We start from the raw sequence: 17,846 nt of genomic DNA on the forward strand, positions 1-17,846 counted from the left end.
AATAATACCTAGTAATAAATTCTCAACGGTAAAGGTAACCCTTCTCCTTTGTCCTCCCTTTTATGATTCTGAGGCAAAAGAAATATTACACAGTGAAGGGAGAGGGGAGAGTAATGAGGTTGTTTTTCTTCTGGGGTTTTTACTGCTGTTTTACATAAAACCTTAAATTTCAAGTTATTTATAATTTTTAGATCTATATTTTAATTTGAAGGGAACCACAACAAATGTATGTCCTTAATTTGTGTGTCCTTATTGAATGACTTTTCTTGCATTTTGTTGCTATTCTGATTATTTTTTCATAGCTATAATGACTATCTATATTGTTCTGATTCTGCTTCCTCATTCTGGATTACTTTACACCATTTTCCCCATTTTTTATATTTTCCACTTTGATGGCACAGAATAATATGTGTAGCCATCTTCCAGTCTTGGTGGTTTTGTTTTTCAAGCAGAACTTAGCTTGCTTCCCAAATGAGCTTCGCATTACCTCTTCAATTATCTTTCATTATTCTCTATGTTAAGTTGGAAGCCTGGCTCCACTTTCCCTTATCTAATGAGGGTTGTGATCAGTGTCTTAACAATTTGTTTCTTCATTTCTGAAGTCTGAGTCAAATTGGGTGTGCCTTGAACTGCCCTCTTAAAGAGCTTTTTTAAAAAAATGAACATCCCTATAAATCCAGCTAGAAGGTATGGTCATTGAGTGTTGAATTTAGAGTCAGGAAGATCTAAATACAATTTGTGCCTCAGACATTCAATAATTGTGCTACCTGGGCCAAGTACTTAACCTCTCAGCTTCAGCTTCCTCATCTGTAAAATGAGGGTGATAACAGCACCTATCTCAATGGTTTGTTGTAAGGACAACTGAAATAATATTTGTAAAATACTTTGTTAACCTTGAGGCATTATGTCAATGCTTTCTGTCCTTGACTCATTCTTAGAAGAATACTTTCTTCTCTTGGCTCCTTCTTAAGAGAATAGCTTTGTGGGGCAACTAGGTGACTCAGTGGATAAAGAGCCAGGCCCAGAGAGTGGAGGTCCTTGTGTTCAAAGCTGGCCTTAGATACTTCCTAGCTGTGTGACCCTGGGAAAGTCACTTAACCTCCAATGCTTATTGCTCATCTGCCTTGGAACTTATACACAGTATTGATTCTAAGTGGAATGTAAAAGTTTAAGAAAAGAAGGACAGCTGTAACATCCTTGGATTTAGAACTGCAAAAAAGCTCAGACCTGGTCTCATTCTGAACTCCTCATTTTGCTGATGAAAAAGTTAAGCCCCAGAGAAGGGCGTGTATATCTCAAGATCATTCTGCGAGTAAGTAGGAGAGGCAAGATCTAATGTATCTCATTTCAAATCCAGAATACTTTATATTACACCAGAATTGATGTTATTTTTGAAGTCACTAGATCTGTGATTATATAGCAATGTAGACAGAACCAGGTAAATCCAAAAAGTAAATGTGGGAGAAAGCAGTATACTTTTTCTCCCCTTAATAGATCTTCTACAACAATGGATGTTTTATCAGATAACTTTTTTTTATTTTATCATTATACTCATGCCAAAACACATTTCCATATTGGTCATTCTAAGAGCGCACTCATACAAAAACCAAAAAAAAAAACAAAAAACCCAAACAAAATAAAGCCATAAATACACTGATGTGAAAGATAGTGTGCTTTGATCTGTATCCATCCAACTCCAACATTTCTTTCTCTGGAGGTGGATAGCATTCCCCATCATAAGTCTTTCACGATTGTCCCAGATTGTCATTGCTGAGAGTAGCTAAGTTTTCACAGATAATCATCGTACCATATTGTTGTTACTGTGTACAATGTTCTCCCAGTTCTGTTTATTTCACTCTGTCAGGTCACTTTTTAAAATCCTCCCTCCTTCTTCCTTTTGGGTAGGAATGAGTGAGTCACAAGGATTTCCGGAGATGATGTCTTTACATGCCTCTGCAGTATAGCCTTGCCATTGCACTAGAGGTCTGAAGTAAACTTGAGCAATCATTACCTCCAAGTCATCCCAGTTGGGAAGGAAAGGAAAGGGAAGTTGGTCAGAATTCAGGGAATAGAGAGAGGAGGAGGAGTTGCCTTGTCATTCAGGGAAATGTGGCAGAAGAGTACTTGAACTTGGAGTCAGAAGACTTCGCCTTGAAACCCACCTTCCCTGTTGGATGATTTCTAAGATTTCTTCTTGTCTTTATGCTCTATGACTAGATCATTTTACCTCTCAAGATTTGCATTTCATCTTCTGTAAAAATAATGAGGTTGGACTTGGTGATCTCTAGCAGTAGTTAATAGATTAGTTTTCCTTTGGTTGTAGTGTAAATCTTTTCTGTCATGTCATATACATCCCTCCCCAAAGTAGCTCTACATTGTTTTGGTTTTTTTGTACACATAGTAGCACAACTCTTTCTCTTTCTTTCTCTCACAAACACACACACACACACACACACACACACACACACACACACACACACTTCTTAGTTTCCTTTACTCTAAAATGGAGATAAAATAACCTGCTACAGCCACCTCAAAAGAATCAAATGAAACAGAATGTGAAATTGCCTTGAGAGCTTGAAAACCCTATAGAAGAAAGTAAGGGAGTGGGGGTAGCTCATTCTCTGTCCTACCAAGTATAACCTTTCTATGGATTTGTTCATTGCTCCCTCATTTAGACCTCCTGAAATCCCTTACCTGTTTAGATAAGAAAGTCTCTGATTGTGAATTAAAAACCAGAATCCTAGGATATGTTGTTTACAAGAAACACACTTAATGCAGGTAGACACACTCAAAATAAGAGAGGATTGAGCAGAATCTATTGGGCTTCAACTGAGATAAAAATAGCAGGAGTAGCCATCACGATCTCAGACAAAGCTAAGGCAAAAATAGCTCTGATTAAAAGAGATAAGGAAGGTAATTACATCTTGATAAATGGTAGTACAGATGATGAAGTAATATCTGTACTTATTATATGTGTACCAAATAGTATAACCTCTAGATTTTTAAAGGAGATACTAAAGGAGCTTAAGGAGGAAATTGATAGTAAAATTATACTAGTGGGGGACCTCAGTATTCCCCTATTAGAACTAGATAAATCTAACCAAAATATAAGAAGTAAAGGAAGTGAATGAAATTTTAAAAAAGAAACTCAAAACTTAAAGAAAAAATGTTTAAAAAATCATTTTACTTGTAATTGGAGGAAAATAAAATATTAAAAGATAAAGAAATACACTCCTGTCCCAAAAGTCTTCCTGATGATCATATGTCTGAGTTGATTTTTTTGGGGGGGGGGGTGTTTCTTCCCAGGGTAGCCCTGATTTCAAATACATTCCATTTTAACCATAAAACCTATCAAAATGTTCTAGAAAGTATAATGTTTGGGCAGTATCTGAAACCTGTATCATACAAGTTAATAAGCATTAAAATGGAGTCACAAAAAACTGACAACCACAAAGTAAGTCATGTATCATCTAGTTCAACTCCTTCATTTTACAAATTAAGAAATCAAGGTTGAGAGAGGTAGTTACTTGTGCAAAGACTAGACTAGAAATAAGTAAATGGGGAGATCTTGGACTCAGGTCCTCTAATTCCAAACCCCTTTCTCATCCAGATTGCTTGAAGACAGATCTTCCAAGATGAGGGAACCATTGCTTCTTAAGAAAGCCTCAATCCTCTCTTGGATAAGGCTTTAGACAGAAAGTTTTCCCCTAACTTCAAGCCTAAAATTGCTTCTTTATAAGATAGCCCATTCCTCCTGGCTTTACATTTTGGCTCCAGTCCCTCTTCCTCATGATAGCTAATTAGATACTCAGAGACACATATTACATCCTCCTTGAATCTTCTCTTTCTTCTCCTTTGTTTCTTTGTAAGAGTAAGGAAACCTCATAATTACTTATAAAAATGCATCCATTGTAGCCACTCTGGGCCTCAACTTTTTATACAGGGTTAGATGAAAAGATTTTTAAATTCCCAATCCTACAACCTGTGATCCTGTATTAAGCTATAGCTGTGTATGTAATCAATAAGTGTATGTTGCAGATGGCTTTAGATATTTAGGTACTTGGCATGCTTTGTTTCTAGTCATGAAACTCTTTGGGCTCATACTTGGTTCGATGTCATTGCCCCAATTGGGGAGACACAAAAGCCAAACTGAAGTTCTTTTTCATGCTATATATTTTTATTTTTGGTTTGGAGCATATGGTCACTGTGCCTACTTGTGACTCATGATAACCATCATTTCTTCTCTCTCTTCCTTCCCCTTGCCAGTGGGAACCTGGACAAACAGACAGGGAAAGGCAGCACAGCTCTCCACTACTGTTGCCTGACGGACAATGCCGAGTGCCTAAAACTGCTGCTCAGAGGGAAGGCCTCTATTGAAATCGGTAAACAGCAAATTGGAGTATAGAACTGAGTCTGGTTTGGGGGAAAAGGAGATTAAGTGAATTGCCCCAAGGTCACTTAGAGAGCAAGCTTTAGTGGCAAAACCTAAACCCAATCTGAGACCAGAACTAGTTCTCTCCATTGGACCCTGCAATGCTCTTTAAATTCTGGTTGTATTTGTAATACTATTAAGATGGTGGTGGGAAATAAGCTTTATTATTATTTCCTGTGTTTTAAACTTGGGTAACATCTGGCAAGAAAAATTGACACAAATGTTCCCAAACCATAAGCTTCTGTCAGAACTCACATTCAGCTTCTCAAAAAAAAAAAATGGATATTCATTTTAAATGGGAATCCTGGCCACTAGAACCTTACATGATAGGATATTTTGTAGCATAACTACTTGTCAATCATTTTAGGGGAACCTGGTATGAGGAACTGACCAACAGAGAGATGGAGAAATTAGAGAAATGAATTAATCCATTTGAATGTCAAATTTTAGTCTTCTCTATTTGTAGCCCCCTTAGAATGAGTAGCATATCAACATCATAGAACACTGATGCCATTTCATTTCTTTATGGATAGAGGGCTACCAAAATTCCACTGTAAAAAAAAATGTTTTTGTTTTTTTTTAATTCAGATCTCCTTAGATATAGAGATGGCCAAGTGTAATAGAAAGCACTAGATTTGGGGTCAGTAACTGGGTTCCAGTTCCCATTCTGCAACTTACTAACAGTTACTGAATTTGGGGGAAGAAAAACTAGTTTCAAATCTTGGCTCTGTCCATATAGGTTTTAGGTTAAACTATATAACTTTTGAAAGCTCCCTTCTAACTCTGTGATTCTATATCTTCTATATATTCTATATACACCCAGGAGTTGAAATTGGGCCAAAACTACTGTAATGAATAGATAGGATGATTTTTTTTAAAGTAAATATTTAATTTCATTTTGTTTTGATCTGGGCCTGCAATTTATTTGGTGTAGAAAACTCCCTCAACCAGTACTGATTGGCAATTTCTCTGCAATTTTTATCTTACGTAGTTGCCAAAGCATTGAGAGGTAAAGGGACTTGCCTATGCTTGGTCTCAACCAGCGTGAATCAACCACAGGAATGAGTCCTAGGTATTTCCAGCACCAAAGCTGGATCATCATCCAGTACACCATGCTGCCTGTCATCATCATGCTGATGCTTGAAAATAGTTTGTTCTGCTAATTAATTGGCATAATCATTTTCGAAATGTTGCTCAGAAACTATTTTTTGGGGTGACACAAAAAATAAACCTCATCTAAGGTTCCACCCAAATTTCCATAAATGTTATATTTACAATCCAAATTAATGAAATTTTGCTATAATTTATTTTAAATAACTAGTTATATATTTTCCTATATTGGTTTCTCTTATAAAGCCAATAGGTCACCTTTTCATCAATCTTTGAGACAAACTTTTCTTTCTCTCCCTCTTGAACTTCAGCCAATGAATCAGGAGAGACACCACTTGACATCGCTAAACGTTTAAAACATGAACACTGTGAAGAACTGGTGAGTGATAGTTGGCCTCCTCTTGAGGAGGCCATCTACTTTCAGGAGACTCTTCTGAGGCAGTCCTTTACCAAAAGGAGAAACTTATCTGCTATGGCTTCTTGTAGAGAAGTTTTCTCCAAGATCTCCTTTGGTTCATTTCCAAAGCATACAGCAGAGTTATACTAACAAAGGCAAAAGTACAATATTTAAGATGGGCTTCAAGAGTTTTCAGCTTAAGTCTTGGATCTATGACTCCTAGAATATCCTAGATATAAAAGTGGGGCAAGGTTTTCATATAAGAATATCTTTCCACCTGAATCTTACAGCAGAAACAGGAAGAGATTCCCTGAGAATCTTTGGTGGAGAGAAGTGTTTTGGGGGACTTTTCCCCAAATTAGAAAGCTAGACATGGAACAGGAGAACATTTAGATATGAAGGAAGCTTTCTGTTTTACTCACACTCAGATCAATGCCTAGAGGAAACTGATTTCTAAACACTTACATAGAAGCTGGCTATTTCAAGCTTTGCTGAATTACCCATCAGGTGACAGAGAGTACTAGATAGCTACCAAGATCCCTTCCAAATATGAAATTCTGTAATTTTAAATATTTAGCAAACACTAATATTCTTTTGTTAAAAGCCCAAACTCTTTTTAGAAAGTTGTCTTTATTCCTTTATATATATATATATATATATAAGGTTATAAAACCTTATATTCCTTTATATATATATAAAACCTTATATTCCTTTATATATATATATATAAGGTTATAAAACCTTATAATTGGTTTTATAAAAAAGATAAGGGGCAAAAGGTAGGATTTTTTTGGAGGAGGTGAGGATTGGTAATTGTACACCAGGAACTTTCACTCATCTTCATTCACTTATAAGTGAGGTCCATCATTTCTTTTGAATTTTGTTGAACCTTTAAAATTGACTGATGGTTTTGACCCAAAACTTAGAGTCCAGAGATCTGGATTGGAATAAGCAAATTACTTAATCTTTCTGTCCCTTAATGTCGTCATAATCTTAGAATCAAAGGTCATTCTTTTAACTTGTACACGAGCAAGAATTCTTTCTATGACATACATGATAAGAGGCCATCCAGATTTTATTAAAATCTTATACATCTTTAAGGTCTCTTCTATTTCTAAATACTAGTTACCTGAGGAAAGGTGCATGGAGAATGGACTCCTTCTTTGCTTCTGGGGTGGGTGGGTATAAAAACACATTCATTTATAGCTCTTGGAGTGGGGCAGGGTGCCTGGTGCTTTCAAAGGTGGATGTGGGGGAATGGTGGTAGGGAGGGCAGTAGCAACCTACTTGCATATAAGTAGAAACTATCCTAGTTGCCAACCCCTGATTATATGCAATAGGTTATCCTACCTTTAGTCTATCGTACCTTTTCAACAATGTGCTTCCTGTAGACATAAAAAAGTGAAATTTTAAGGAAAAACAGCAAAAAACCTACAAGCTCTTGAATCCATGCCTTTAAATTTGTGAAGCCCAAGTAACATGAAAATCTAGGGCCTTTAATTACCACCTGATCCCTGGCCACAATTTTCTGGAACAAATGCTTTTCTCATTATTTGTGTATGCCAGATCTCTAAATCTCCATCCTAATAGACTGATCACCACTGCTTTTTAAAAGAATTTTTTTTATTATAATGAGCTTTATAAATGCCAATAAACATGAACATTTCCTCATACAAATAAGAACAGAAAAAGATTATATATGAAACCATGAATCTCTTTAGACAGCTTGATTTTTAAATATATGTTAAACTTATCATGGTAGTTCCAACACTGACCTGCCTGTTTATATTTTCTTCTGACCTTGCTTTTCTATTCTGTGTGTGATGCTTTTTTTTTTGTGGTGTTTTTTTCTTCTTTTGTGGATATCACTGTCACTCATATTCCTATATTATTATTCCTTATACAAGGTGGGGGTCTTTATGTCCCTCACCAAAACCAAAATTCTTCCCTTATAACAAGGGTAGGCAAGCAAAGCAGATTCCCACATTGGTCATGTTAGAAAATGTATGCCTCATTTTACATCTTTAGTCCATTCCCTCTGTTCCAAGAGTCATAAACATGATTCATCCTCTGTTTTCTGAAGTCCCAGTTGATCATTGCATTGATCAGAGTTTTAATTTTTTCAGAGTTATTTTCTTTTATAGTGTTGTGGCTCCTGTTTAAATTGTTCTGCGGGTTCCATTCATTGTACTTTGCATCAATTAATGGAAGTCATCTCAGGTTTCAACGAATGTCGTATCTTTAATTTCTTGTAACAATATATTATATTCATTTATCACAGTTTCTTTTTTTGGGGCACCTTCCTTGTTTTTCCAGTTTGGGGCTGTAACAAAAAAAATTATTGTAAATATTTTTATACATGTGGTTCTTTTCTTTCTTTCTTTGATCTCTTTAGGACATATGCTTAATAGTGTCACTGGATCAAAGAGTATTGGCTTTAAAAATACTAGAGGACCTGGATTCAAATCTAGCCTCTGGTAATTATTAGGTATATAACCTTGGGCTTCTCATTTTTACTTCTCTGGACCAAATTTCCTAATATTTAAAGTGAGAGATTCTTCAGTGGTCCCAAGTGTTTTCCAGAATGGTTGAATTAACAATTTCACCACTAGTACATAATAATAATAACAACAGTTAATATTAAGATAACATTTTCTGTGCCAGACACTAAGATAAGCACTTTATAATTATCAGTTGATTCTCACAACAACCCTGGGAAGTACATGCTATTCTTATCTTCATTTTACAGATGAAGAAATTGAGGCAAACAACTTTTGTGACTTGCTCAGGCTGTGTCCTAAGGCCATATTTGAATTCAGGTCTTCCTTAACTCCACATCTGACACTCACTCAATCCACTGTGTCACCTAGCTTCACATTAGTATGTCTGTCCTCCCTCTTCCTTACCATAAATTTTTTATTTTATCTTTATTATACTTTTTTTTCCTTCTTTGCTAGTTTGAGCATGAGGTGATGCCTCAGACTTGTTTTGTGTATCTCTTTTTATTAGAAATTTGGTACATTTAAAATATGGCTGATAGCTTGCCTTTCTTCTTTTGAGAAGTCCCTGTTTGTTTATTTTGACCATGTAGTTATCTGGGATAACTCTTAAAAGATGGAACTGAAAATTGGCACAATCTTCTATAAGGAGAGCTAAGTTTTTGTTTCTGAGGAAGAAGTTGTTTGTTTTTTTTTTAAATCTTTGTTTCAAGGAAAATGTGTGGGGTAGGGATTGAGAGAGGGTTCTTTGGGTGAACATAAATGTTGGTTTATTTCTGATAGCCTTTAAAATGCCTGTTCCATAGTTCTATTTGCAGAAACAATGTGAATAACTCCCATCCTTGTTTTTCCTAGCTCACTCAAGCATTATCTGGGAGGTTTAATTCTCACGTACATGTGGAGTATGAATGGCGATTGCTCCATGAAGATCTAGATGAAAGCGATGATGACATGGATGAAAAATTACAGGTTTGTGTTGGGTGCTAAGTGCCAAATTGTGCAATCCTGAAAAGCTTTTGATCCACTTCATTCAGAGAGATTTGAACCCTACTGTATAATTATGGGAGGCTGATGTTGAGTAGTAAGGAAAATGTGTAAGTAGTATGTTTTCTATTTTCTCTGAAGCCAGGAGATTTGGGGTTCTTTCCTATATATCCTCTCTCCTCTCCATCCCCTATTTAATTCCTACCTGTAATTAATCCTTTAATCAGATTCAGCTGCTATCCTTACATGGTAAGAGAAGAATTTGGGGGTATTTCTTCTTTATCCAGTGGAAATAATGGCTGCCTCACTTGTTTTTTAAGGAAGGTTTTTACTTTGGCCAATTGTGATTATATTGATCTTTAAGTTACTTAAAATCGTGAAGATATTTAATTCTATAGCTGAAGGGAATCTTAAAAATCATCCAGTCTAGCCCACTCTTTTTACTCATGAGGCAGCTAAACCCCTAGTCAGCAGTGTGATATCACACATGAAAAAGCTAATGTGTTTTGGAGGTGGATTAAGAAAGGCACAGTGTCTAGTCCCACTCTCCTCTGTTTGAGTCAGGCCACATCTGGGGTGTTGTGTGGAATTATAGGTTCCACATTTTAGGGGAAACTTTACTAAGTTGGAGAATGTCCCAAAGGAGGGTAGATAAGATGATAGAGGACCTTGAATCCATGACACATGAAGCTTGGTTGAAGTAACTGAGGGTGTTTAGCCTGGAAGAGAGAGTAGTGAAGGAGACAAAATAGCTCTGTTTAAAAGCTGCCCCATAGATAAAGGATCATACTTGTTCTTCTTGATCCCAGACAACAGAGCCAGAAACCAGGTAATATTTTCAAAGAGCAAATTTAGGTTTGATATAAGGAACAACTTCTTCACAATTACAGCTCTTCTGATATGGAATGGGTTGCTTCAAGAGATAGTGAGTTCCCCCTCACTTTGCTTGAATAGAAAAGACTAGAGATGCTATAGAGAGGACTCATGTTGACTAAGGTAGCCTTTGAAATTCCTCCTCAACACTGAGATTCTGTGTGATAAGGGAGATACCAAGTGCTCTTTGGAGACAGGGATCTCACACCTAGAAGATCTAGATCTTGAATTTGGCTCTTTAACCTTGCTCCAGTGTTACCTTCTTTGCATGATCCTGCCTGTCTTCAAGCCTGACTCTCAGTCCACTGAGCCCCCTGACTCCCCCCTCCTCAAAGGGAAGACTCATTATCTCCTGAGGTGGCCCATTCTACTTCTGAATGCTTTAATTGTTGAAAAGCTTATATAAAGGAGTTCTAGCTGTTGCAGTCTCAGGGCCAAGGCCTCTGATTTCTGAATGCCAAGCAGGAATAACTCTAAATTGGAAGGAAACATTGATCTACCTTTGGTCCTGTGATTCACGGTAAGATGTGGAATGGATCATTTGAGTATTTAGATCATCAAAATGAGGCTATAGAGGCTTTTAGAAATTACTAGAGATAATGCCTTCATTTTACCAACAAGGAAAATGAAGCCCAGAGAGAGAAAGTATTTGTTTATGGCCATTCAAGTTAAATAGTAGTAAGTTGGAATTCAAATCCAGTAGATATTGCTTAACTAGAGCGGAACTGCATGAATAAATCACTAGAGGGGGAAATGTTCTCCATTGTATTCTGTTTTAATGCAGTTCACAAAGAACATGGAAGGAATTGGACATTCTGATGACTTTTCTCAAGGGGAAGACTGGGAATAGAGAAGGAATGAATGTTAAGATCTTCTCTCTAGCAAACATTGTGGGATTGAACTTGTGTCTGTATTCAAGCTGATGTGTTCTAGGTGAATTGCTTCCCCTAAGATAAGAAGTAATAAAAAAGGGAATATTAAATATCACCAACATGGATACCTCTGTTTTGGGGTTCCTTTAGCAGCCCAGCCCCAATCGGCGAGAGGACAGGCCTGTCAGTTTTTACCAACTGGGTTCCAGCCAGCACCAGTCGAATGCTGCATCTTTGGCTAGAGATGCAGCTAACATCGCTAAAGACAAACAGAGGGGCTTTATGCCTAGCATTCTGCAAAACGAGACCTACGGAGCCATCCTCAGCAGCAGCCCCCCACCTACACAGTCCACCGCACCCCCACTACCTCCCCGGAATATTGGCAAAGGTACTAAGCTGGAAAGTAGAAAAATGTATTGGGAGAAGTGGGTACAAAAGGGTTAATGTTTTTGCTTTGGGACATTGATTTATAATTGATGATAAATATAAATATCAAAACATTATTTTTCTGGTTTCTTTTAGCTGTCTTATGATAATAATAATCACTAAACTTATGTAGTTTCTTATGATTACAAAATGCTTGGCACACATTATCTCATCAGGTCCTTTTTCTGTAAGGTAGGTAGGAGGAAAAAAAGGAACCTACAATTTTACAGAAGAAAATGAGGCTCTGAGAGAGGTTAAGTGACTTGAGCTAGACTATATAGCTTCTAAATTCCAGAGTCCAGAATTTGAAACCAAGTTTTTCTCATGTTAAGTGGGTTTTCCCCCCAACACACTCTTCTGCTTAATGATGCCAAACTGTAGTGGAATCTTTAACTCATATTTCATTAAGCAAAAGAGTTGCACAGTTATGACTAGGGTAGGGCAATGAAGGTAACCTATGGCATCCACACCAATATAGCACCTGAGGTGGGCAGTTGATGACATATTTGTCAACAGAGACAAAAAGAAATGAAATAGGCACACTGCTAGTATCTCTATTTTCTTCCTCCCTTTTTCTCTGCTCTTCCCCTTTTCCTTTCAAGGTTCTTTTTTTTTCCTTCTTCTCTCATGTCTTTATTTTCTAGTACAGAGGATATCTCTAATGAACCCTCAAGCTCAAAAAGGTGTTGGTCCTGGAAGTCAAAACAAGGCAGAAAGAACCATCCTCTGGGGAAGTGTTAGACTCCTAGTTAAGTTTTGACAGCAGGCTCAGTTGTGCTTCCCATTTCTGGCAAGTCCCATTTGGAGAACCAGTGGCTTGCCTGGAAGTGCTCAAGATGTATTCCATTAAATAAAGAGACTTCTGGTGTTTTTTAAAAGGTCAAGAGCAGTTAGAAAACCCTTGTGTCATATGAGAACTATGAAAAAAGATCATGAAATTGAGAGCCTGAAAGAGACCTTAGAGATAGTCACAACTGTTTCATTTTACAGATTGGGAAACTCAAGACCCCAGGTAAGCAAATAACACTCAGAGCCATGCAGGTTGTACCTAGTAAAGCTATGAATCAGATTTAGGCCCTCTGACTCTGCAGCCAAGGGTCATTCCACCAGACCATACTGGTCCTGAGTACAGCTGGATGCCTCCTGAGCTACTGATTTCAGTGGAATCTTTGAAATCATCATCACCATAACAACAAAACACATTTGCATAGTGCTTCAATTTCCACAGCCACTCCAAAACAAAAATAAAATTTTAAGTATCTTTGTAGATCTTCTTGCTATGGGAAATATGGTGGTGGGAGGGGTTAGGTGGAAGGTGAATATTTCCTGATGTGATTACTATGGTAGTTTATAATTACATATGATATATTCCTTAAGGGTTGGAGTATCTACTACCAGCTTGCCACTCTTCTTAGTCTTGATAAGAAGGGAATGAATGGCATGTTCTCTATTTGCTTCTTCTACCTCAGGGGTAATCTTATTTATTTTATTAGGCAGCTAATTGGCATTGGATAGAGGACTGGACCTTGGAGTCAGGGAGATCTGACAAGGAGATCAAATCCAGCTTTAGGCATTTACTAGCTGTGTGACTGTCAGTGAGTCATTTAACCTATGTCTGCTTCAGTTTCCTCATCCATAAAATGGGGATAATAGCACATATCTTCTAGGTTGTTGTGAGAATCAATTAAGATATTTGTAGGGGGCAGCTAGGTGACTCAGTGGATTGAGAACCAGGCTTAGAGATGGGAGGTCCTAGGTTCAAATCTGGCTTCAGACACTTCCTAGCCGTGTGACCCTGGGCAAGTCATTTAACCCCCATTGCCTAGCCCTTAGAACTCTTCTGCCTTGGAACCAATACACAGTATTGATTCTAAGGTGGAAGGTAAGGGTTAAAAAAAAAAGATATTTGTAAAGCTCTCTGCAAAGCTTAACGATCTGTATAAATGCTATTATTATTGATATTATTGTTTTACTATTATTTTTGTGGCAGATTGCCCTTTGGCAATTTGGTGAAATCTATAGACCCTTTCTCAGAATACATTTTTAAATGCACAAAATAACACACCTAGAATTGGGCTATCAGAAAAAACCAATCACATTAAAAAATAGTTATAAAAATATCTTTTTTATAAAACAAGTTCATAGACCCCCATTTTAAAATACTTGGCCTAACTCATCCCTCAATAAAGGAGGAAGGATGAAAGGACCACATACTATTTCTGTTTTGGACATGAGTATTTTGAACTTCACAGAATATGTTTACCATCAGAAGATGGCATGTCTTTATCAAAGCAGAAAATATCATCAAATTTCCTGGAGTCTCAGATGGTTGGTTTTTGAGATACATATAAGAAAGTTCTGAGTAATAAAAAAACACTGCTGGGGGAAAAAAAAGAAAGAAAGATCAGCAACTACTTCTATGAAGGTGGCACATAGAGACAGGAGGAATGAGAAAGGACTGGCATTGAGAAAAATGCCCAGGAAATAAAGTAATACAAACAATGGGAAAGTAAGTCCAGGAGAGCTAAGAGCCAGAAAAATGCAAAGGCAGTCCTTAAAACTGTCATTTGTTCCAGAAGAGATCTTCAGTTTTAAGGGTTAGACTACTGTGTTAATAATACTACATCATCTCTACCCTCAAATTATTCTTGAGAAAAATTGACTGATCACTTGCTTCTGCAATATAGCTTAGAGTTTTCTCCCTACTGACCTTCAGTCTATCTTCTCCATTGGAGGACTTTGCAAATAAGCTCCATAATAGTTACAAGACATAGAAACAGGACTCTGGATCTCTCAGCCCAATGAGTGACATGGCAACCTAGGCATACTATAGCATTTAAAGCAATCTTTGATCTCATCTATATGGGTCCTCCTTCTACTGGTTCATATCCAATCCACTCACAACTCATCTTCTACAACTATTGTATTATTAATTAATTCTCCATATGAAGTTCACCAGTATTCTGGGTTAGGCTTCTTCTAGGGCTATAGTTATTGTCAGAGGAGTTGCAAATGGGATTTCTTCCTGAGGTCTACCCAAATCCCCTCCCCCCACTCCCCTTTCTAAAGAGGTAATTGTATATATGCTATGCCTTTTTCAAGGTCACAGAGCTAAAAGGACTTGTTCATACCATCTCAGTTCGTACCATGATGGGGTATATATTGGTGCTAGGAAAGTCAGTCTTCAAGAACAGGAAACATTCTCAAGCTTTTATATTTCACTTTGGTGGATTGTATGGGAAGATAATGATATCTGGCATTTATATTGTGTTTTAAGAATTGCAGAGTATATTTTTTCATGGGATTTGTGTGTCCTACAATTATTATTATTCTCTGTTTGCAGATGAGGAAACTAAAGTTAAAGGAAGTTAATGACTTGTCCAGGATTACACAGCTAGTCAGAAGAATCTGAAGTCATATTTGACTACAGATCTTCCTAATACAAAGTCCAACTAACTACTTTTCACATTTTGAAAGATTTTTTTTTTTTTGCTTTGCCAGTTCCTGAATCCATGTTTTGTGGCTTCTCTCCACATTTTCTCCTGTTGCTACCCTTTCTGTCTTTAAATTTAACTAATTTATAATAATAAAAAACATACATTTTCTTTTTTGTGCAAATTAATGTTTCATATTCACTATACATTCTCATGGTGTTCATCTATTATTAAGCTCATAACCTTTCCTGGAAGTCTCTGGTGGATACACTCACTTTACCTGAAATTGTTCCACCAGCAAACAGAATGTTAAAAGGAGAAGAAGGGGAGTTGACATTATATGGCAGTAGGTTTCACACATAGAGACCCAAGGAACCTTCTAAAGCTTCCTCCTGATTACCATAGCAGGAGGTGATGCTTCTTTCTAGTGTGAAATCCTAAAGTGCAGTAGCATAGTTACAAATTTCAATTTCTGGAGCCCTAGCTGTGTTTTAAAAACTGTTTGTGTCCTCAGAGACCCATGGGCTTAGGGCACAGAGCTAAAAATGCCTAGTTCCATGCTGTGCACACTTAGGTACTTGATTATAAATGTCGTTTGAAGAATGAATTGAATGAATCTTTGATCTCTACCCTGTGTAGTTCCCTCCCACTTCCCATCTGAGGAAGTCATTCTTTGTCTGGAAAATAACGCAAACTCCAGGTATGAGAAAGACTGTTGGCAATGACTCATTTGGGAAGGGGAAAGCTTTCAAGATATGAACCCTGAACCATGGACACCTCAGGAAACAAAGTTTGGGGTGTGCCTTTCCCATCCCTAGATCCCTCTGAGCAGTGTATCCATTTGAGGGTTGAAATCACAAGCATTTAAAACTATACTATAAGACAGAACCAAAAAAATTAGCTCTGCATTTTCCCTGAGGCATTTTTGGTTTCATATCTGTCCCCATGGGGTGGGGAGAAAAACAAGGCAAATTTGTACTTGTTCCCTTGAACTTTTGTTTCCAAAGAATGATGGTTTCTTACTACTCTACAAGGGCACAAGATCTTCTGTAGCCTCCACGAGTGTTGACGACATTTTGGCAAGGAGGATCAATAATCCAGTATTTTTTGTTTTGTTTCTGTGTGTGTCCGTGTGTGGGTTTAGTTCAGCCTCCCATCCTGGGCACTGGTGTTCAGACAACCTCCTCAGCTAACACCTCGTGGAAGACAAATTCTTTAAGTGTGGACAGTGTAAGCAGGCAGCGATCTTCGTCAGATCCGCCAGCTATCCATCCACCGCTGCCCCCTCTTCGAGTGACATCTACGAGTACGTTTTTCATTCTTCCTTCTGTTGCCATTCTTCTCAGTAACTATATGGCAGGGGACAGACCTCCTTAAGGAGGGGGAAAAGGGGAACCAAACTTGGCAAACAAAAGTGTGATCCAAGGAGAGAGATGGGTTTAATCCATCCTTTGGTGTGTGTTGGTTAATGTGCCTAGAATCATGCCATTCATTCGTTCGTTTATTCAACAAACATGGATTAATCATCTACTGTGTGCAGAGCAATGAGGGAATTACAAGAGGGAGTTACAAAGTTTTCATGAGGAAGATCCCTTCACTTCCTCATGGAGCTTATTATTGAATAGGGAGTAAGATACAAAGATAGTTACCTGTAATAGAAAAAGAAGTGCCGAAAGAGGTCTGAGGTCTGAGTAGGCAGGTTGTTACCAATTCCAGTGATCAAGAATATGAAAAGTAAAAACAAACAAACAAAAAGAAAAAACAAACAAAAAAAAAGTAAGATTTCCTTAAGTCACCCTTTTCCCTCTCCCCACTTAAGCACTTAGTTTTTTACTATTCTCCAAACCCCAATTCTTCTCTGGCAATTGTTATGAAAATTGTATTCTGACAAACATTTTGACTTTCTTCATTTGTATTTTAAAGTATTTTTAACCTATTCCCTTCCTCTAATGATACCAACGATCCTGAAGCTTCCTTTGACCTATTAATGGTTTCAATGATCTTCAGAAATGCTGCAGTATTCAATAAATCCTACAGCCCTATGATGCAATCATTTTGATGGCGTTACCTAGATGATAATGTATGGTGTGTTATATCTCCCTATCCGCCATCTTCTCCTTACCCAAGTAGCCACCATATCATTGGAACTTGTCACATTTTCTATTTCCTGCTAAAATGAGGATGGTAGAATAGTCATTCTGAATTTGGACTGGAGTTGTTTTCATTTCAAGGTTTGGAATGACCAATTTAGTAAAAAATGTCTGAAATTAATATATCTGTTGTTGCTCATCAGATGTAGGAGAAAAAGAATATCCCAGTAATTCTTGCTGAATTCATTTACAGAATGAAATTTTTCTCTTCCTTTGAGTTAGAGCACCTTTGGGCACATGTTTACTAATAATTAGAATGGGGGAAACTACACACCTAAGAATGAAGTTCAATTCCAAGTTTCAGGTCCTAGAGCTAAAATGCCACTTTATTCCTGTCCTCAGTACAATGGCTATAGCAGAGATCTCACCAAGAGTGCTTCCGTCAGTAGGACAAGCCTTTCCGCTTTTCATCCTTCTCTCTGTAGAAGTACCTGTCACAGGTTATTTTCCTCACCTGATGTAACCTGCCTTGTTACACTGGCCAATTTTCTCATAGAAAATTCCCTCTTAGAAGCATATTTAATGATAGAGAAGGCCCAGGATTTTAAATAATAATAACTGACATTTAAATAGCCATTTAAGTTTTATAAAGCACTTTCAGTACAACAACTCTGTGAAGCAAGAAAAGTGAATATTATTATCCCCATTTAAAAATGAGTTGTGCCTT

At 37.3% G+C, this 17,846-nt stretch overlaps 1 protein-coding gene across 2 annotated transcripts in view; it reads left to right on the top strand.

Moving 5' to 3' along the window:
* The window catches only part of ASAP2 (ArfGAP with SH3 domain, ankyrin repeat and PH domain 2), a 269,945-nt gene that overhangs the window by 228,477 nt on the left and 23,622 nt on the right, over positions 1-17,846 (top strand). Inside the window, exons 19-23 of one of the 2 annotated variants that reach the window (XM_044663620.1) lie at positions 4,270-4,385; positions 5,857-5,924; positions 9,296-9,409; positions 11,323-11,557; positions 16,174-16,335. In XM_044663620.1, coding sequence (XP_044519555.1) covers positions 4,270-4,385; positions 5,857-5,924; positions 9,296-9,409; positions 11,323-11,557; positions 16,174-16,335 — 695 coding nt within the window. The remainder of the gene's footprint in view (positions 1-4,269; positions 4,386-5,856; positions 5,925-9,295; positions 9,410-11,322; positions 11,558-16,173; positions 16,336-17,846) is intronic. The other variant, XM_044663622.1, reaches the window with a different exon arrangement.

Source organism: Gracilinanus agilis, chromosome 2, assembly GCF_016433145.1.
Source record: "Gracilinanus agilis isolate LMUSP501 chromosome 2, AgileGrace, whole genome shotgun sequence".
Taxonomy (NCBI): Eukaryota; Metazoa; Chordata; class Mammalia; order Didelphimorphia; family Didelphidae; genus Gracilinanus; species Gracilinanus agilis.